Source organism: Lacerta agilis, chromosome 2 (genome assembly GCF_009819535.1).
Source record: "Lacerta agilis isolate rLacAgi1 chromosome 2, rLacAgi1.pri, whole genome shotgun sequence".
NCBI classification, from domain to species: Eukaryota; Metazoa; Chordata; class Lepidosauria; order Squamata; family Lacertidae; genus Lacerta; species Lacerta agilis.
In genome coordinates this window covers 120,056,150-120,078,271 of record NC_046313.1, presented here as the reverse complement: position 1 = coordinate 120,078,271, position 22,122 = coordinate 120,056,150, and the positions used below count along the sequence as shown (strand labels likewise).

At 50.0% G+C, this 22,122-nt stretch overlaps 1 protein-coding gene across 1 annotated transcript in view; it reads left to right on the top strand.

Annotated features, from left to right (window-relative positions):
* LOC117042608 (zinc finger protein 208-like) overlaps window positions 1-22,122 on the top strand; it is a 39,033-nt gene that overhangs the window by 6,877 nt on the left and 10,034 nt on the right. Inside the window, exon 2 of the mRNA XM_033142146.1 lies at window positions 6,330-7,643. Within this exon, the coding sequence (XP_032998037.1) occupies window positions 6,330-7,643 (1,314 nt within the window). The remainder of the gene's footprint in view (window positions 1-6,329; window positions 7,644-22,122) is intronic.

The following is a 22,122-nucleotide window of genomic DNA, read 5'->3' as shown; positions in this document are numbered from 1 at the left end:
GCGGCTCCACCCCGGCAGTGCCGAAAATTGCCTAAAAAGAATTTTTAAAAAAATTAAAACAAGTTTTTAAAAAAGTCCAGTGGGCGGGGCCGCCCCCATGTGTCACCCCCAGCAGGGGCGCTGCCCGGGGCCCCCCACCCCCTCCGCCCCCCCTTGAATGCAAGCAGTGCTGAGAAGTTTTTTTTTATACAGCCTTTCTAAAGAGACAGAAGGTCCAAAAGCAAGAGATATGATGAAGAGAAATCAGGGGAGATGAAAGCCATGCTCAGGCAAGGTTAGAGTTAGGGTTATTCCTGCAGCGCAGCCAGCCTGTCACCCCATCTCCTTTATGGCAGGAGGTGGCAATGGGGGCGCTCTGCTCCCTTGGCGCCCCCCCCCCCCCAGCAACGCCATTGATCAAGCAGGGAGCCCAGGGAGTATTGCAGCCTGGTCTGCCAGGAACATAGCTGTCAACTTTTGGATTTGAAAACAAGGGATCACCTATAACAGTCACATGGCAGTGGTGGGCGGAGCCAGAATCAAAAGTGGGCGGAGCCTGGCCAGAGTGACGAAAGAGGAGGGGCGGGGCGAAGCCGCCTCACTATCTGGCAGGAAGGGTCGCGCGGGCTCCTCCCCCCGCTGCTGTTGTTAGTAGCACACTATCTGGCAGCGCCCCTCTCTTGCCCTCATTGATTCTCCCGCGCCTGCCCTCTCCTAAGCCGAGAGGCACCGCCAACCCGCCAACGTTCATCCTCCCCGCCCCACCCCCCTCGAAATAGCGGGGTGGAGGGAGGAAGGAGAGGAGCGTGGCCAGGGGGTGGGGGAACCCTTATGTAGAGAAGGCAGGGAGTCTGGCTACGGAGTCGGCCCGAGGGGAATCTCCCCCATAGCCTCCCGGAGCAAGTCTCCTCCATACCCCCTGCACCACGGGGTCTAGGGGCAGCTCCAGTTAGGTGCTGCTGCTGCAGCCTGAGCGACGAGCGAGCCGGGCTCCTTGGGAGAACTCGGGGACACCGATTGGACAGCGGAGGCCCAATAAGAGACAAAAGCAGCAGGAAGGTTTTCTGTTTCTTTTCTTTTTTTCTGCGCGTAGTAGTCTGGAACGGCTGGAACGGCAGGAAAGAGTTTTCTCCTGTCCCAGGCGAATGTTTGCAGGAGCTGCTGCCTCCTCCTCCAGGACTTGCTGAGGATAGAAGGCGAGGGCGCCCTCGAAGGCGGAGGCTGGCAGACCAGCGAAGGCGACGTGCCTCGGGAGCCGGCGTCTGTGGCGAAGGTTGCTATGGGCCGGGTTTGGAGCTGCCCCCCTCCGCGCTCCTCTCCTCTTTCTCCCCCCGCGCGCTCGCTCGCTGAGGGTGAAAGAAGCTGCGCGCACACACGCCTGGCGCTGTAACTGGAAGCCGAGCTGGGCGGCAAGACGGACGGAATGGAGCCTCGCCTCTCTCACTCCCGCCCGACAGCAGCGCGCATGAGGCTCCCAAGCTCGCTCTACCTGGCTGAGGTCACTCTGCCGGGCCAGCCCCGTCTCTATTTCACTGCCTCTGCCCAGACAAGGGGCCGGCTCTGCCGGCCGGGAACGCCTACGGGCCCGGCCAGCGCGCCGTGCACTGCCCCATGGGCGGGCGGCCAGCACGTAGCTCGGCAGGCCTGCAAGGCGCATGGCCGGAGAGGAGCAAAACAAGCACGTTTCTCGTGGCGCTGCCCGAAAGCACCCCATCCACTTTCATTCTCACACAACCCGGGAATATACGGGTTTTTGCGTCATCCGCGACAGCAGCGGGAAACGCGATTAAAAACGGGAGAATCCCGGCCAATACAGGATACTTGACAGCACTGGCCAGGAATCTGCCTCCTAAAACTCAGGCGAGGGGAAAAGTCGTTTCCCTCAGATCCACAGAGGGAAAGAAGCAGCGGGGGGGGGGAGGGGCTCTTCCTCTCTTCTCCCTCAGAGACACAACAGGGACCCTCTTGTGAGGGGAGCAGAAAGGAGGGCTCTTGGAGAAAGGGGTGGCAAGGGGGGGTCTCTCCCTCACAACCCCATTGCATTTCTGTCATGGTGGAAGGGCATCCACCCTCTCACCTCCTGCCTCAGACCGAGGAAGAAGGAACAGCGAAAAGGATTATATATATATATTATATTTTTAGATCTTCCCAATCATTTCTCTGCTCCATCCTTTCCTGAGCAAAAACCCTGTTATCCCAAGGGCCCTTTGCGCCAGGAAGGCGGCCTTGACGACGACGGGGGGGGGGGGTCATAGCTGTCAATTTCTCCCCTTTTTAATGGGAAATTCCCTTAGTCCGAATAGGATTCCTCGCTTGAAAAGGGAAAAGTTGACAGCTATGGGGGGGGGGGGCGCAAGGCAAATAAAATATTGGGTGGGGGGGCAGGTAAGCCCCACCCTACATGATCGATCACGTGACGCGCACACCATTTGAACGACAAATCCCCTTTAACTGGGAGAAATTCCTATTACACACTTTGGAGGCGAATCCCTCAAATATTTTATAGTGGGGACAGATCCCTCCGCCCCTGGGATTTGGCTCCTATGACCAGCCCCATTTCCCCCCCCCCGTTGCAACACCCCTGCGAGGTAGGCTCTGTTGTCCTTCCGTTTTTCTGGGGGAGGGTTCCTTATGGGGGTCTCACATTCAGAGCTTGGCAGGGAGAAGGAGACCCCCCCCCCCGATGGCACAGCCTCGCCCCCTCCCCTCTCTTTATACTCCTCCTCATCGCCCCCCACGCGAGAGGGACGTGGATAGAGACCCCTCTCTCTGCTCTTCTCCGGAGGGAGAGAAGGGCGAGGGGGGAGCCTGTGGGGAGGGAGGGGGCAGAGGAAAAGAAGCAGCGCCCCTTCTGTCTCAGGCAGACACGTGTCTCTTCCCACCACCCAGAGGCTTCACGGAGGATCTTGCAAGGAAAAACTGGGCGGGGGGGGGAGAGGGACCCCCCCTTGGCTTCCCTGGGTCAGCCCCTCCCCCACTCTCCTGATCCACAGGGGGAGGGGCAGCCCTTCCCTTCTTGTCATCCATCCATCCTCTCCCCTCCCCTCCCAACCTCCCTGTTCATAGATTGAGGGGGAGGGAAAGCCACGCCCTTCTCTCCCCACACACCCAGATCACCCCCCCCCGCAGATCTGATGCCCCTCCCGCAGCCATCTCGACCCCCTGCTGGGGGGGGGAGGAGGAAGGAGGGGGGCCATGTCTCCCTGGAGCCCCCAAGGCAGCGCCGTCCCGTCCTCTTCCCATCCCGACACAGGAAGGGGCACCTCTATCACCGTAGCTCTAGGGGAACACGCATCCCAAAAGGAACCGGAAGTGTCGCTGCTCAATGTGCCGCCAAAAGGGGAGATTGGGAAGAGGGGGGAGGGGCGTCGGGGGAGGAAACCCCCCCGAAAAAACACCCCTTTCTGTGGCACATAAGGAAAGAGGAGTAATCTGGGGCGAGGTAGGTGGAGGACCGAGAGGGAGACTGGGAAAAGGGGGGTGGGGATGAGAGGGGGAGGGGAGGGCAAAGAGACCCCCCCCCAAGGAAGCCCCCTCCCTGGCGCCCACCGACAGGGGCCCTGATCCATGCGACCCAGGTGGGAAGTGGGGACCCGACACGTGCAGGGTTTCCCTTGCAAGGTCTCCTGGGCAGCAGCATCACCAGACTCCCGTCTCTCTTTCCTGGGGGGCCGAGAGATGCTCAGCTGCCCTGCACCCCCTTGGGAAGGGAAATGAGGACCCCCCCCCATCCCCAAGCAGGCCTGGGGGTTGAGCTGAGGGCCCCCCCCATTCGCCCGGTTTCCCCCTGGCAGGAATCCCTGGGGTCGTGGGGCGCCTGGGTGGGGAAACGGAGGGAGGGAGTCCATGGAAGGGTTAAAGGGAGGGAGGGAGAGGAGCCAAGACAGAGACCCCCCCCTTCCAGCACCACTGACCCCCACTCCCTTTTGACAGGTTCCCCCTGGCAGGAATTCGTGGGGCGCTCCTGGTTCCCTTTTGTCTAGAGATGGGAGGTCCATGGAAGGGTTAAAGGAGGCGGGGGAGGCTGGATAGAGACCCCCCCCCCGGTCTCCCTCCTCTCCCCCCTCCCTGCTCATCTGGGGAGGCCCCTCCGGAGGGAGAGGGGGGCACCATGGGGAGAGATTTGGCAAGAAGGGTGAGCCAGCCAGGGGGGCCTCTGGGCAAAAGGGAAACTCGGGGGCAGAGGACAGAGAAGTTGGGGGGCGGAGGGAGGGAAGCACCCCTGGGGGAGGAAGGGAAGCCATCTTGGAGAAAGAGAGAGAGACCTGGGGGCTGCCTGCCTTGACTTCTCCCTCCTGCCCAGGAATCTGCTATGACCAGGGGCGTTCTTAGCCCCTTGGCTGCTGGGGGCGGGAAGCCAAGAGGCACCCCTGGGGTCGTCTCTTGTGTTGTTGGAAAAGAGTGTTTGTGATGACCAGCTTGTTCTCTTGACAGAACTCTATTAGACTTTGCCCTGCTTCGTTTTGAACTCGAAGGACAAACTTGCCAGTTGTTCCTTTTGTCTCTTGACCAGGGTGGATTTGATTTAAATCAAACTGATTTAAATCACGATTTAAATCACTAGTCAGTAAGGCTTGATTTAAATCAGTTTTCTACATAAAGACTAATTCTTGCTGGTATAACTTTAATATGCAAGTAGATGAAGATTTTTAGAATAACAACTTTTCATATTAGTTTTTTTATCCCCAGTTCAATAGGTTAATCATTCATATTTGGACAACCTTTCTGTTGTACTTAGGAAGGAGAAAAATAATCGTTACCTTAATAATAACAATTTAAATAGATTTATTTGATCCATTCCACTCCAAACAATCAGAAAAACATTGTTTCTATTCTATTCACTGAACTTCTTGAAACTTAACACTGAAGGGGTTGATTCTGTATTCATAGGTTTGTAGAACAATAGGATTAAGGTCTTTTTCTCAACTCTGTTCATGTTATAACATTTTTGCTGTGAAGAAGAGGAATGTGATCTCTTCTGAGTCAAATTCAGTTTTGAGAACTGCAAAAGTAAACCAAGCATCTGTGATAGTATCTTGTAGGCAGAGAAACTGCCCAATAATCATACAAAAACCTCTAGAAGAGCATAAATGACATTGTGAATGGATTAATGGAATTTATTTACCCAAAAAATTAAACATATACAGCCTTATTCTACACAATTAAAAACTAATCTTTATTTCATGATTAAATAACCTTTGGATGGTAATATATTTTCCCCAAAACATTTTATTTTTAAAAATCTGATTTAAATTTTAAAAATCCAATTTAAATTTTTAAAAATCTGATTCATTTTATTTTATTTTTTTAAAATCATTGATTTTTATCCACCCTGCTCTTGACCCCCTACTTTAGCATTCCAATCCCCTATAATGAGAGAACATCCTTCTTTGGTGTCATTTCTATAAGGTGTTGTAAGTCTTCATAGAATTGGTCAGTTTCAGTTTCTTCACCACCAGTAGTTGGTGCATAAACTTGGATTACTGTGATGTTAAAAGGTCTGCCTTGGATTCGTATCGAGATCATGTCTCCATACATGTGCTCTAAATCCTTTAAGAAACGAGACACATCATCTCTTCCAGTCAATCATGGATAACTGCTCATCATAGAGCCCGTCCAAAATGATGATTCTGGCTTTACTATTCTTCAGCTTCCATGCTCTAATCTTGGCTAAATCCTCTTTACTTGAGCCAGTAGGCTTAGAATTTTCAATACAGTGGTACCTCGGGTTGCAAACACCTCGGGTTACAAACAATTCGGGTTACAAACTCTGCTAACCCGGAAGTATTACCTTGGGTTAAGAACTTTACGTCAAGATGAGATCAGAAATCATGCGGCGGTAGGAGGCTCCATTATCTAAAGTGGTACCTCAGATTAAAATGGTTTCAGGTTAAGGACGGACCTCTGGAACGAATTAAGTTTGTAAGCAGAGGTACCACTGTAGCTTCCAAGTCTTCTCTTGCTTCCAGAAGCGCTATCAAATGTTACCTCCAATCAACAAAATTGTATTCATTTCACTTAGGACCCTGATGAATAGTGGGCAGGTTCATAAACACAGAGCAGCTCCCTTTAAGGGTTATGAAAGGCTGATGATGCATTACAATTATTTAACATTATTTCATTTGCCTTTCCCAAAAATTTGGAACATATGGAGGATAGGAGAGAATGTATGAGACATTAAAATAAGAACAGGTGCTGATTAATGTGTGTAATATCCCTTTGTTCTCTTTCTAGAAAACAAATAGTATTTCCTCTCCCCTTCGCCCTCCAAAGCAGACAATGGAGAAGGCAGTCAAAATTCTGGCGGGCCATTTCAATAGGAATAACGAAGAGGCCATTAAAAAACCATTTAAATGTATGGAGTGTGGAAAGAGCTTCAGTCAGAGTGGAAGACTTAGAATTCATCAACGGACTCACACGGGGGAGAAACCATTTAAATGCATGGAGTGTGGAAAGAGCTTCACTGAGAGTGGACACCTTAGAATTCATCAACGGACTCACACAGGGGAGAAACCATTTAAATGCATGGAGTGTGGAAAGGGCTTCACTAATAGTGGAACACTTAGAATTCATCAACGGACTCACACGGGGGAGAAACCATTTAAATGTATGGAGTGTGGAAAGAGCTACAGTCAGAGTGGACACCTTAGAATTCATCAACGGAGTCACACAGGAGAAAAACCATTTAAATGCATGGAATGTGGAAAGAGCTTCACTACTAATGGAACACTAAGACTACATCAACGGACACACACAGGGGAGAAACTATTTCAATGCATGGAGTGTGGAAAGTGCTTCAGTCGGAGTGGAGAGGTTAGAATTCATCAACGGAGTCACACAGGAGAGAAACCATTTAAATGCATGGAGTGTGGAAAGACCTTCACTACTAGTGGAACACTAAGACTACATCAACGGACACACACGGGAGAGAAACCATTTAAATGCATGGAGTGTGGAAAGAGCTTCAGTCAGAATGGACACCTTAGAAACCATCAACGGATTCACACAGGGGAAAAACCGTTTAAATGCATGCAGTGTGGAAAGGGCTTCACGAATAGTGGAACACTTAGAACTCATCAAAGGACTCACATGGGGGAGAAACCATTTAAATGTATGGAGTGCGGAAAGTGCTTCAGTCGGAGTGGTGACGTTGGAATTCATCAACGGAGTCACACAGGGGAGAAAAAATTTAAATGCATGGAATGTGGAAAGAGATTCACTGAGAGTGGAAGACTTAGAATTCATCAACGGACTCACACGGGGGAGAAACCATTTAAATGCATGGAATGTGGAAAGAGCTTCATTGAGAGTGGATACCTTAGAATTCATCAACGGACTCACATGGGGGAGAAACCATTTAAATGCATGGAGTGTGGAAAGAGCTTCACTAATAGTGGAACACTTAGAATTCATCAACGGACTCACATGGGGGAGAAACCATTTAAATGTATGGAGTGTGGAAAGAGCTACAGTCAGAGTGGACACCTTAGAATTCATCAACGGAGTCACACAGGAGAAAAACCATTTAAATGTGTGGAGTGTGGAAAGAGCTTCACTGAGGGTGGAACACTTAGAATTCATCAACGGACTCACATGGGGGAGAAACCATTTAAATGTATGGAGTGTGGCAAGAGCTTCAGTCAGAATGGACACCTTAGAATTCATCAACGGACTCACACAGGGGAGAAACCGTTTAAATGCATGAGGTGTGGAAAGGGCTTCATTGAGTCTGGAAATCTTAGAAAACATCAACAGACTCACACGGGGAAAACCATGTAAATGTATGGAGTGTGGAAGGAGTTTTAGTGCAAGTGGAGTTCTTACAAAACATCAACAAACTCATGCAGGGGAGAAACCATATAAGTGCTAGGGAAGTATATTGATGTTCAGTTGTAGTTGCAATCTTACAAACTGTCAAAAGACTCTGAAGGAATGTCGAATCTGCTTTGATTCTTATGGAACGCTTTTTAGAGTGTAGAACCTCCTTCTCTCCGAGTTGACAGTTTCTCTCACATCATTAACAGGAAATCAATCTTAAATGCATGCAGTGTATGTGAGCTTTTGTTTTTTGTATTTAACATTGTCTAGAAATGTATTGAAAGTAATGAAGGTAACATTTCACAATAGTAAGCATAGTATAATATTTAGTGTACTGTTAGATAGGGTGGGGGAGTGTGTGAGTCTGGAGTGTTGCTTCTGAATGAGGATGGACTGAAAGTTAGCTGGTTTTGGTGTTTGGTAGAGGGAGTCGAGCCACTAACCACAGCGAAACTCCTGTTAGTGCTGAAAGACACTTTTTAAAGAAACCAGAAGCCTTTTTACAGGGAATAGTTGGAGAAGAAATACCCAAAAGAGACTTAACATTCTTTCTGTATGCCACAACTGCTGTGAGACTACTACTTGCTAAGAACTGGAAGAGCCAAGAATTACCAACAATAGATGAATGGCAAATGAAGATGATGGACTTTATGGAACTTGCCATAAATATTTGAATAAATATTGTAATATTTAGTGTCCACTAAGGAAGTACTTATAGGTTTTTGCTATATTCTTTTGTGATAGGTTAATTATATGTTTTAGAAGTATATTGGTTAAGAGGTTAGTTTATAGAAACTGCTAGAGAATATGAAGGAAATGAAATTCAGATGGGGGGACTGAGGGAAGTCACCCAATAATGTAAACGAAAAGTTATGTTTATGTATATGTAAGAAAAAATTGTTGTTTTCTCCCTTTCTTCTTTTTCCTTTTTCTTTTTTATATCTGTATCATCATGTTATCTTTTTGTTAAAATCTTACAAAAGAAATAAAAATGGGGGATTAAAAAAAGGCAAGCGGAGAGGAAGGCAGTTACAGGTAGGTAGCCGTGTTGGTCTGCCATAGTCAAAACAAAATAAAATAAATAGGACGGAACATAAATTCAAGAAGAAAAATTGGGATGTGATATTCCCACAAGAAACACATATTGCGAATAAACATTAAAAAGTATTAAAATATTGGGCGGGGAATTTATAGCCTCTGATAGGGAAATTTACCCGCCATCACCTTCCCCCACTGCTATGCCTCCCCGGTAGCGAGTGCGGGACTCGTGAACTCGCTAAAAGCCCGACGATGAGCGGGCATTCTTTCCCCTTTTTATGTCCATCTCCCTACACTTTACATGTCACACAAGCACCACATAAAACCCTCGTGATGAAGGGTTCCCCAAAATCCCAATCTGCGTTCCGAAAAAGCCCCTGGATAAGCGCTTCTGTCAAACAGCGCTCCGCTGGTCTCCATTTTCTCAATGAACGGGAAACCCACCAATCAGGAGCATGCATTCAGCTCAGCCTGCAAAATGGAACGTTCAGGTCAGCTACTATGATTCAATCATCACCTTCACGCTTGACTGAACACTAAGTGGGTTTTGACAGGCTCCCTGCTGGGAGAACAATGGAATCGAAACCAAAATGTAACCAGTTGAGGAAACTATTAATTATAACTTGCAACAATGTATCAAATGGACAATTTAGACGCTGGGTGGCCCAATTTTGACAGCTCGAAATATTTATTATTGTAAAAATCCACAACTCCTGAACGCAGTGTCCGATTTGCCTGGTTCGGGTGTCTATTTGCTCCTTGTAAAATAACCTTCCTAACCCCTCGGTCCCCGCCATCCTCCGATCATCGGAAGTATATTATTTCGATACTGCATAATTTTTGGACTCTCCACTCAGTGGCTTTCATAATCCCCTAAGCAGCGAGTCACGTCCGCAGGAGGAGATCCCCCCTCCCGATAATCCAGTCAAGCACCCATCCATCAGCTACCATGGCAGCAGACATCCTCCTAGGAGCTTTCTATTGTCCCGACGCAGAAGAAACCTTCAATGTGTATTGCACCCACCCTGGATCCATTCACCGGTTCCTGCCATCCTTCCTGATATGCAAAACTTGTTTTTCCCCTATGTAAATTTTACTGTAACCTCCTCTCTCCCCTCCCATCTCTGACGTTTCTGTGATGTATTTCGCTATGTATTCTGGGCTATCGCGGGAACTTTTAAAAGTCCAGGACACCCTTTGTTCGGGGTTCGGATCCTCCTGAACCTTGTTGCGCAATAAACTCCTTTGCTTTTGCTCCAATCTCCGGCTGGTCTCCATTGCCTCCGCAGCGAACCACGGGCTTCCTCCGTAGGACCGGGAGCTGAGCCTTCTCGACCCGGTAATTTCCGTTACAGTCTTGGTGCCGAAACCCGGGATCTGCGTTCTCCCGTGGTGGCCGGGGACCCCATCGAGTCTTCAGCCGGCATCGGGACCCTCTTCTCCCGTGGAGACCCCATCGGACCTCCGGCCATCCTCCGGGCGGTAATTGCAGGTCCCAAGGGGAGCCATCCGGGGAGCAAAGGCAAAGCTCAGCCGGCTTCGTCTTCAACGATCCAGCGGATCGCAGTGGAAGACGCGTAAGTATAAATCCAGTGCACTGGTGCATGTGGGAAGGGGGGAGGAAATCCTGGCAACCGCAACTCTGCTTTCTTACCTATCACTTCTTGACTGTTTCTTGGTCTGTCCAGTGGACCACTGCTCGACTCGAAAAGGGGAGTTCTGAGCTCTATCTCTTTTCCTACAATACCCAGTCAGCCGCCCCGTTAGCTGGTCTAACGAACGCAAGGGACTGGGCTCTTTTTCTACTTTGCCAGCTGCCAAGGGGCAAAGGACTTCTCTGCACTATCCCAGACCTCAGCCGCCCCGGTCGGGCCATGTAAAACACGCTGGTCGTGCGTGAGCCCGCTTCCGAACGCAAGGGAGGTTTTTCCGGACCGTTTAAACTCTATCTAAAGGGCTGCCCGATCTGGCACTGCAGTGGCAGGCGTCCAGTAGGGCTCCCTTCCTTAGCTGTTGATGATAGGTAGGAGGTTGCCAGGCGTGGGGTTACTTTTGCACGGGTGGAAATGGGAAATGAGAAATAGGAATAGTGAGAAGGAATAGTGAAAAGAGGAACACGGAAGAGAAAGGAAGAGGAAGGGAGCTCCAGAAAAAAAAAAAAGAGGAAAGGAAAGAGGTAGTTTAGTGTAGATCCCCCTGGTCAGCCGCCCCGCTAGCCGATCTAGTGAACGCAAGGGACCAGGCTAGCTTATTGCGACGTTGTGTATTATTTGCTGTTAGAAAACCCTTCTGTCCCACTCCCCTTTGTGAAATTCCCGTTTTACTGAGATATCTCTCCCATCCCTCTTTCCAAAACCCCAGGTTCCTCTTAAAACCCAGGAACAATGGGCGCCAAGGCTTCGAAGCCCAGTCGTACTTCCGCTGGGAGGAAGGCTTCTTGCAAGCCTTCTTTTGCCCAGCCGGAACCCGACTCCCCCCTCGAGTTTGTACTAGATCACTGGAAAGAGATTCCGGGCTCAGAAATATTATCCAGGCAGAAGTTGCAAGAACTCTGCGGAAACACCTGGCCATCTTTTACTGATAAAATGACACCTGAACTCCGCTGGCCACCGGAGGGATCCTTCAACCAGGATCGTTTAAATGCTCTAAAGAAGCACTTACTAGAGGAAAGACCCCGTCAACTGGACTACCTAAAGGCTTTTGAGGTCGTATATCAAATCCTCACTACTCTGAAGGATTCCCCGGCTCTCCAGATGCCTATAATAAAACCACCTAAGAAAGCCTCTAGGAAACCCAAGGGAGGTCCTGCACCGCCCCCTTATGAGGATCCATCGGACGATGACTCTATGGATCAGGCCATGGTGCTATACTATAATAGACCCAGACAAGCCCCCACAGCTCCCCCTGCACAGAATGATGTCCCTGGGCAAAATAATCTCCCGGGACCCGAAAATGATGCAGACCCGAACAATCAGGCAGGAGCTCAAGGCGGGCAGCTAATAGTCCAACCCATGGACCAGGAAGAGATAGCCACAGTATCCAACGACCAAATGGAACCTGACCCGGTCTTAACGCCAGTCAGTGACCACGCTACCTATACTTTGTCGCCCCACTCCAATCTTCTTGAAAACGTGGAGGGCATGACCACCCGCTCTATGGTGCAGACTGCTAAGGACTTTGCCATCCGCATCCAGGGTGCTTTCTCGCCATCTGCTTCCCGGCAGCCAGTAAAAGGAAAGGCTAAAGGGAGTGGGGGAATCAATCACCAGGCGGCCTCCTACCAGATGCCCCTACGTGCCTTTCCCATCCCTCCTGCAACTCCGGATGGGGCCCCACGGATGATTTACACTCACCAGCCCTTTCGGACTGCAGATTTAGTAAACTGGGCAAACGTGATGCCCTCTTTGAGAGATGACCCCGACAAGTGCCACCGGCAAATTGCTACCATCTTCTCTTCCCATCACCCTTCTTGGACGGATGTCCACGTACTCTTAAATGCCCTATTTAATGAAGCTGAGAAGGCTGACATCCTCAGTAAGGCCGAAGAAGCCCTAAATCAGGAAAACTACCAAGAAGGAAGACCCCAAGGGGTGGAGGCCCTGACACCTAGGGATCTCCGTATTGAACCCAACCCTGCTTGGGACTTCAATACCCCTAATGGCGTCTGGTGTCTGAACCTGTTTAAAAAGGCCATCTTAGACGGCATTAAAGCTTCAGGGCAGCGCTCCATAAACTGGACTAAAGTTCAGACTGTGATCCAGGGTCCCAATGAACACCCGTCGGACTATTATTCTAGGCTGGTGGCGGCTATTAAAACCTGGGGCGGAATAGACCCCGAAAATCCGCACCATGATATAATAGTAAAAGGTTTTTTCAAAGACCAGGCAACGCCAGATATAAGAAAAGCCTTAAATCTCCTGGTTGGCTACGATGGGAAAACTTTTAGCGAGATACTGTCCATCGCCAAGTCCGTCTTTAATAATCGGGACGAAAAGAAAAAGAAAGACACCAAGGCTGAGGATGAGGCAGTACTTGCTCTCAGCATGGAACCCCCTTACTTCCCAACCCCAGGATTCCCGACAAGAGGGCGAGTAAGAGGAAGAGGAAGAGGAGGGGGGCCAACCACGAATCCAGCAATGCCACGACCTTGGGGCCCCTCTACTGGCCTTTGCTATCTATGCTCCCAGCCAGGGCACATAAAACGAAATTGCCCATATTTGTACCCGGGGAGCCCTTGGGTTGAAGCCACCACTCGCCCAGCCCCTGAAGGAAATCCGCCCTATGCAGCCTTTCCTCAGCACCCACCTAGGCACCAAGGGTACATCAACCAACAGATGGTGCAACCCCCTCCACCAGGAAACTGGCCTCCGCAAAGTGCCCAGGGCCCAACGGTCCAGCCAACTACTGGATCACAACCATCAGCACCCTTCAGTGCTCCTCTGCCAGTCCAACCGACACCCCAATCTGCTCAAACCCTTGCTTCCGAAGCTAGAAGGAACCCAGCTAACCCATATTGACAATCAACAGGGGATCTCACCCAAGCCCAAGCCATCTGTCCCGTGTTAGCTCTATCTCCAGAAGATCCCGTCTGTACTATTGAGATAGACGGACACCCCTACACCTGTCTCTTGGACACCGGGGCTACTTATTCAACTTTAACCAGTAGCCACCTCAGACCCGGAGAAGAGACTAGGAAAGTAATGGGTTTGGATGGGATACCCCGCACCTGCCCTCTGTCACAACCAGCAAAGGTTACTTTGGGACCCTTATTGGCCGAACATACTTTCCTCCTTACCTCTAGCCCGGTTAACCTGTTGGGGCGAGACCTCCTGTGCAAACTAAATGCCACCATTACCTGTTCCCCTGATGGCATCTACTTACATATGCCAGATGAGTCAGTGGCATCTTTCCAGGGGATCTTGCAAGAGGCTAGAGAGGAGCGCCAATTCCCCGACCTTCCTTTGGAATTGGAGCAGGAAATGCCACCCTGGTTGTGGGGGACCGAGTCTACCTCTGTGGGGCTTTTAAAATCAGCAACCCCAGTGCGAATCTCCTTCAAGGCTGACCAACCATACCCGTGCGCAAAACAATACCCCATACCCCCAGAAGCCATTGAAGGACTGACACCTATGATACAGGACTTTTTGGAACAAGGAATATTGGTCCCCTGTGCCTCCCCTTGCAATTCTCCGATACTCCCCATTAAAAAACCGGGAGGTGAAGGAGCCCCTGTGCGCTACCGCTTTGTACAGGACCTTCGGTTAATAAACCAATTTGTAATACCCCGGCATCCGGTGGTGGGAAATCCAAACTCCCTCCTAAATGCAGTTCCACCAGATACCACATGGTACAGTGTAGCTGACTTGTGTTCTGCATTCTTCAGTATACCTGTTGCCCCGGAGAGCCAATTCCTTTTCGCATTTACTTGGGGACCTGGCCAATTAACCTGGACCAGATTACCCCAAGGATATGTGGAATCACCGGCCATCTTTTCAGCAACCTTGCACCGTGACCTCCAGGATGTCAATCTCCCTGCAGGCTCCTCCTACTTGTTATATGTAGATGATATACTCATTTGTTCTAATAGTGAGGAGGCGTGCAGGAGAGACACTAAATACCTCCTTACACAGCTAGCCTTTAAAGGGCATAAGGTGTCCCCCAAGAAACTTCAATTCTGCAAACAGGAAGTCAAGTACCTTGGGCACATCCTTGGGATTGGAACCAGAAGCCTGGCTACCGATCGCGTGGAAGCTGTCGCCAAAATACCCTTACCCCAGACTAAGAGACAGTTGAGGGGGTTTCTAGGAATGTGTGGGTTCTGCAGAGATTTCATCGTAGGATACAGCCAAATTACCAAGCCTCTCTCTGCAATGACACGCCAAGACCACCCAGATAAACTGCAATGGTCAGAGGAAGCCTTTGCCCAATTTGAACGGCTGAAAAGAGAGCTCCGCTCCGCCCCCGCTCTAGGGTTACCCGATTATCGGTTACCCTTTAACCTATTCGTCCATGAGCAAGAGGGAGTAGCTTCTGGGGTCCTAACCCAATCATTCCGGGACCGACAAAGACCTGTAGCTTATTACAGTCTCCAATTAGACACCACAGCAAAGGGATCCATTAGCTGTCTAAGGGCAATTGCTGCTGCTGCCATTTTACTCCAGAAGGCACAAGATACAGTACTAGGACATGAAATCGTTGTGCACGTCCCACATGCAGTAGCCACCCTGCTGACTCTCAAAGGAACTCACCATTTCTCAAATCCCCGCCAAAACCGGTACGAAGCTCTCCTTTTAGCCCCGTCGAATGTAACCATAAAAAGGGTTAACTCTTTAAATCCAGCTACCCTTCTCCCACTACCCGAGGATGGCACCCCGCATCACGATTGTACCCAAATAGTCAGACAGGCAGAGAAACCCCGTGAGGACTTGGACCATCTACCCCTGCAAAACCCAGACCTCATCCTATATACCGATGGGAGCTCAAAGATCGTAGAAGGGGAACGGAAGACGGGGTACTCTGTGGTGTCTGATTTCGAAGTGGTGGAGGCAGAGCCAGTAAACCCCCAGTATAGTGCTCAAGCTGCTGAGTTAATTGCACTCATCAGGGCTTGCGAGCTAGCAGAGGGACAGCGAGTGACAATCTACACCGACAGCAAGTACTGCTTTGGTCTAGTCCATACCACCGGACAAATTTGGCTTCAGCGAGGCTTTCTCACCGCCTCAGGCTCCCAAATCTCCCATGCTGCCTTAGTGGAGAGACTCCTAAATGCTATCCACTTACCAAAAGCTATAGCCGTGGTCCATTGCAAGGCACACACTAAAGGAAGGGATCCCGTCTCAAAAGGAAACAGACGGGCTGATCAGGCCGCCCAGACAGCTGCCCTTCAGCCCATAAGCGGAAGCACCCAGTTCCAATGTATTCAACTGCCTGCCGAAATTGATTTCAGCCTAATGTACGATGGTGCAGGGGAACAGGAACGGGACATGTGGGCATCCATCGGGGCAAAGCTAACCAATGGGGTATGGTCCCTGCCTGATGGAAGAATCGTTATTCCTAAGGCTTGGACCCCTAAATTTGTCAGGATCCTACATCAACAAACCCATTGGGGAAAGACCAGGCTCATAGACTACGTCCAAAGGTGCTGGTATGCCCCGGGAACTGCCATGGCTGCTACTGCAGCAACCAAAAATTGCCTCACATGTCAGTCCTTCAACCCCAAGAGGGAACCAAAACGTCCACCAGGGGCTAGACCATGGGCTTTTGTCCCTTTTGAGAGTCTGCAGCTCGATTTTATCGAACTACCCCCATGCCAGGGGTACAAGTATGCCCTCATCGTAGTAGATCAATTTTCCTCTTGGGTAGAAGGGTATCCGGCTAGAAGAGCCACCGCTACAGTCGTGGCAAGGGCCCTTTTGCAGGAGATCATCCCGAGGTTTGGGGTCCCACGCAGGCTGGACAGCGACAGGGGGACCCACTTCACTGCAGAAGTAGTCCAACAGATTGCCAAGGCTTTGGGAATCAAGTGGGAGCTACATACTCCTTACCATCCAGCGTCATCAGGACAGGTGGAGCGCATGAACCAGGAGGTAAAGGTACAGCTTGGAAAGGTATGCAACAGTACTGGACTCAAATGGGTAAATGCGCTGCCCTTAGTGCTCCACAACATAAGGAGTGCCCCTACAGGACCCTTAAAGCTCTCTCCTTTCGAACTATTGTTTGGTAGACCCCCCCCTGTGTACAATACACAGTTTCCCCTCTCTGAACTTGACCTGGGGGAAGCGGAACTTACCACTTATGTGATTCAATTCCAACAACAATTACGCCGCCTCCACCAGTACGCGGCTGTAGAGGGCCAGAACTTACCAGCTGATATGGCAGTACACTCCTTCCAACCTGGGGATTGGATCCTCACCAAGGTATACCCAAAAGTGCCCCTGCAACCCACCTGGGAGGGCCCCTTTCAAGTGCTCCTCGTCTCACCCACTGCTGTTAAAATTGGGGAGAAGAACTCCTGGCTACATCATACTCGATGCAAGCTAACCCAACCCCCTCCGGACAATTTTGAGAGTGGGGGGGAGGACTATACATTTGATAAACCCCCTTCTGCTCCAGACTCCTACATCGACGACCAAGATCCCGAAGAACTACAGACCGGACCTGATTCGGAGCCACAGGATCGGGCTCTACAGACCGGACCTGATTCGGAGCCACAGGATCGGGCTCTACAGACCGGACCTGCTTCGGAGCCACTGGATCGGGCTCTACAGACCGGACCGGACCCCGACGCCACCGAGTGGACATCAGAGCTCGTACCAGACGGCATCCGACTGCGCTTGAAACGCAATTGATAGATCAACGCACCCCAGCATCGCACCCCAGTTCCTGTCCATCGCGCCCCAGTCCCTGTGTCACCGTTCCCAAGTCTCCAGACATCGTTCCCGCCTGTGTTTTCGGACTTGCCGCTATTGACAGCTTTTGACAGCTGTTTGACAGCTCTCCGTGTTTTCGGACTTGCCGCCATTGACAGCTTTTGACAGCTGTTTGACAGTTCTCCGTGTTTTCGGACTTGCCGCCATTGACAGCTTTTGACAGCTGTTTGACAGTTCTCCGTGTTTTCGGACTTGCCGCCATTGACAGCTTTTGACAGCTGTTTGACAGTTCTCCGTGTTTTCGGACTTGCCGCCATTGACAGCTTTTGACAGCTGTTTGACAGTTCTCCGTGTTTTCGGACTTGCCGCCATTGACAGCTTTTGACAGCTGTTTGACAGTTCTCCGTGTTTTCGGACTTGCCGCCATTGACAGCTTTTGACAGCTGTTTGACAGCTCTCCGTGTTTTCGGACTTACCCCATTGACAGCTTTTGACAGCTGTTTGACAGTTTTCTGCCTTTTCAGAATTGCCGCTACTGAAAGCCTCTGACAGCTATTTGACAGCTCCCCGTGTGTTTTCGAACTGGCTGTCATTTGACAGCTTGCCTTGGACAGCTTACTTCGACAGCTTTTCCTAAAAAAAAAAAATGAACCCCATCACGATACTCTTCCTTTTCCCTTTCCTGGGCAGGCCCCTCGCTTGGACCTCTGAACACTGCCCTGGAATAATGACTGACTACCAATACCTGGACTTCCACCTTTTGGAACAGGGTGGAAAGCAAAATCCGGACCGGATTGGGGATTTTGACTTTTGCCTTCCCGAAAGCAGGACTCTGTTACGCCACTCACTGGTCCCCAAGATGAATGGGACACAGCAGTGGGAACTGTTTGTACGCTCCAAGGACTATAGGAGGCTGGGCTCAGCCTCCGTCATCCTAGATCAAGGGAGGTATCGCCTTACCTGTGTCAATGGCTCATACCTCCTCTTTAGCCATGGAGAGGTATCCAAGAGCCCTAATTGGACTGAAGTGCAGCAAGGTGGGGGCTCCCACACTTTTACTGACACTTCTTCTTTCCCCACGCAAAACCTCATTTTTGGGTTTCAATGTACCCGCCTGGCACCACCGCCTTCCAGACCCCTGATCCAAGGTATCTGCCTGAGACGTTTCTGTTGCTTATGGGACCTGGGTCCCACTGAGGACTGGAGGGGCTCTGACTACCTGGAGGGCTGGTATCACCCCATCCTGCCCTCAGACCCACCAGTTTGGGATCACACCGGACCCCTGCGATGTGGAGGAATTGCCAAGACAGCCTCCCTGCTGAACACCACTGACCCCCTTCACCCTGTTGGAACTGCTCCACGTCGCCTGGCTGCAGACTCTTCCATCCCTGAGCCAGACTTCCTCTCATCATGGGATCAAAACTCCTTCATCCAACTCCTTGGCAAGGTGGCCAAGGAGACAGAATACCCGAACTGTTGGATTTGTGCCCATGCCCCAAGCCACCTCCGACAAGGACTTCCCCTGGTTCCTTTTGCAGTCACTCTGGAACAGCTCCGCCTAGGAAACGTGGCTTCGTGGAACCTCACTGCCTTAAACCTCACCCACCAGTATCTGTATCTCACTGGTCCTACCCACGGACCCCTCTGCCGTGTTTTCTCTGGAGATGGTGCCTCAGTGGGGACTAGTTCCTGCGACACCTCTCTGGAAATCCACGAGAATGGACAAGTGACTGTTAGTACCCAATCAAAATCACATTTGGCCACTGACCTTCCATCAGCCTGGGCGCTGGCAGTAGGTGCCAATCCAGTGGACCAGACCTCGCGCCCCAACATCGCCTTCCTCCACAGCTTCGCCTCTGGCAGACTCGGGACTGACCTAGCCGGACTGTGGTGGATCTGTGCCCACCGTGCCTACCGATGGGTAAGCCCCCACATGTCTGGCTCCTGCTACCTAGGGTACATAGTCCCAGGGGTACGCGTCACCCAAGACCTACCTACTGGGAGACTGCGAAACAAGCGGGAGGAGCAGGCCCTCTCCGACCTGTCTGATGTGGCTGCAAATGGAGAGACCTGGGGAAGAGCCCTATTCCCAGCATACGGCGCCGGTTCAAACCACGTTGATATCCTGAGGCTCACCGATGTCCTCCTCAAATTCATGCGGGAGGCTGAGCAAATCACGGATTCGCTGACCACCGAACTCTCACAGGTGAGACAACTTGGAATTCAAAACCGAATTGCTACGGACTTTTTATTATCAGCGGAGGGCGGGACTTGTGCTCTGATTGGCTCCGAGTGTTGCACATATGTGACAGATCAAACCCTGAACATTACAGGACATTTGAACAACATCCACCGCCTGACCTCCACTTTGCACGATATTCAACATGAAGGAATATCAGACTTTGATCTTTGGAGCTGGTTGCCCAACCTGGGGTGGGCAAAACAACTTTTAAAGGGTATTTTTCTGGTCATCATAGTAATAGTGTTGTGCATGTTAGTGCTTTGTTGTATCTCTCGTTGCTGGACTCCATGCTGTTCTTTGACCCGCTGTCCCTTAAATCCACCTTCCTCCTCCATGTTTCCCCTCCGGGCTTACTATCATGGCCAACCCACCTTCCCTGAATACGTCCAGTTAAGACACCTGGGGGAAGGTGAGTACCAAGTCACGGAGGTGTAGGTGTGGAGAAAAGGATTTGTGGTTCTGCGAACCAGATTACAAATCTTATCTCCAAGTGCGGGACTGATAGGGAAATTTACCCGCCATCACCTTCCCCCACTGCTATGCCTCCCCGGTAGCGAGTGCGGGACTCGTGAACTCGCTAAAAGCCCGACGATGAGCGGGCATTCTTTCCCCTTTTTATGTCCATCTCCCTACACTTTACATGTCACACAAGCACCACATAAAACCCTCGTGATGAAGGGTTCCCCAAAATCCCAATCTGCGTTCCGAAAAAGCCCCTGGATAAGCGCTTCTGTCAAACAGCGCTCCGCTGGTCTCCATTTTCTCAATGAACGGGAAACCCACCAATCAGGAGCATGCATTCAGCTCAGCCTGCAAAATGGAACGTTCAGGTCAGCTACTATGATTCAATCATCACCTTCACGCTTGACTGAACACTAAGTGGGTTTTGACAGGCTCCCTGCTGGGAGAACAATGGAATCGAAACCAAAATGTAACCAGTTGAGGAAACTATTAATTATAACTTGCAACAATGTATCAAATGGACAATTTAGACGCTGGGTGGCCCAATTTTGACAGCTCGAAATATTTATTATTGTAAAAATCCACAACTCCTGAACGCAGTGTCCGATTTGCCTGGTTCGGGTGTCTATTTGCTCCTTGTAAAATAACCTTCCTAACCCCTCGGTCCCCGCCATCCTCCGATCATCGGAAGTATATTATTTCGATACTGCATAATTTTTGGACTCTCCACTCAGTGGCTTTCATAATCCCCTAAGCAGCGAGTCACGTCCGCAGGAGGAGATCCCCCCTCCCGATAATCCAGTCAAGCACCCATCCATCAGCTACCATGGCAGCAGACATCCTCCTAGGAGCTTTCTATTGTCCCGACGCAGAAGAAACCTTCAATGTGTATTGCACCCACCCTGGATCCATTCACCGGTTCCTGCCATCCTTCCTGATATGCAAAACTTGTTTTTCCCCTATGTAAATTTTACTGTAACCTCCTCTCTCCCCTCCCATCTCTGACGTTTCTGTGATGTATTTCGCTATGTATTCTGGGCTATCGCGGGAACTTTTAAAAGTCCAGGACACCCTTTGTTCGGGGTTCGGATCCTCCTGAACCTTGTTGCGCAATAAACTCCTTTGCTTTTGCTCCAATCTCCGGCTGGTCTCCATTGCCTCCGCAGCGAACCACGGGCTTCCTCCGTAGGACCGGGAGCTGAGCCTTCTCGACCCGGTAATTTCCGTTACACCTCAAAGTCAAAGAAGGGGAATAGTCATTTATATAAATCCCAAATTAGAAGCTAAATTATTATTTAAAGTTGAGGAAGGAAGAATATTAGGAATAGAACTGAATAAAGATAAAAGGAATTTATTATTAATTGGGGTATATGCACCAAATGGGAATCAAACTGTATTTTTCAAAAAATTACAAAAGAAATTATTAGAATACAATAATGAGGATTTTATTGTAATGGTTACAGAGAGGTAGCCGTGTTGGTCTGCCATAGTCAAAAGAAAATAAAAAATTAAAAAAAATCCTTCCAGTAGCACCTTAGAGACCAACTGAATTTGTTCTTGGTATGAGCTTTCGTGTGCATGCACACTTCTTCAGATACACTGAAACGGAAGTCACCAGACCCTTAAATATAGTGAGGGAGTGGGGAGGGGTATTACTCAGAAGGATGGTGGGAATGGGTGATCTGCTGATAGGTGTGGAAAACCTGTTGGGGACTCTTGACGGCTGCAATTAGTCTTTCAGGGAAAGGCAAGGGGTGAGATGGCTAAAGATAGCTTTGTCATGTATAATGAGATAAGAATCCAATGTCTTTGTTCAGACCAGGTTTCTCCATGGTTTTAAGTTTGGTGATTAGTTGCAATTCAGCCACTTCTCTTTCCAGTCTATTTCTGAAATTTCTTTGTATTAAGACAGCTACTTTGAGATCTTTTATAGAATGTCCTGGGAGATTGAAGTGTTCTCCTACTGGTTTCTCTGTCTTGTGATTCCCGATATCAGATTTATGTCCATTTATCCTTTGCCCTAGGGTTTGGCCTGTTTGTCCAATATAGAGAGCTGAAGGGCACTGTTGGCATTTGATTGCATACACAATGTTGGAAGATGAGCAATTAAATAGTCCTGAGATGGTATGTTTGATGATGTTAGGGCCAGTAATGGTGTTGTCCGGGTTTATGTGGCAACAAAGTTGGCATCTGGGTTTATTGCAGGCTCTGGTA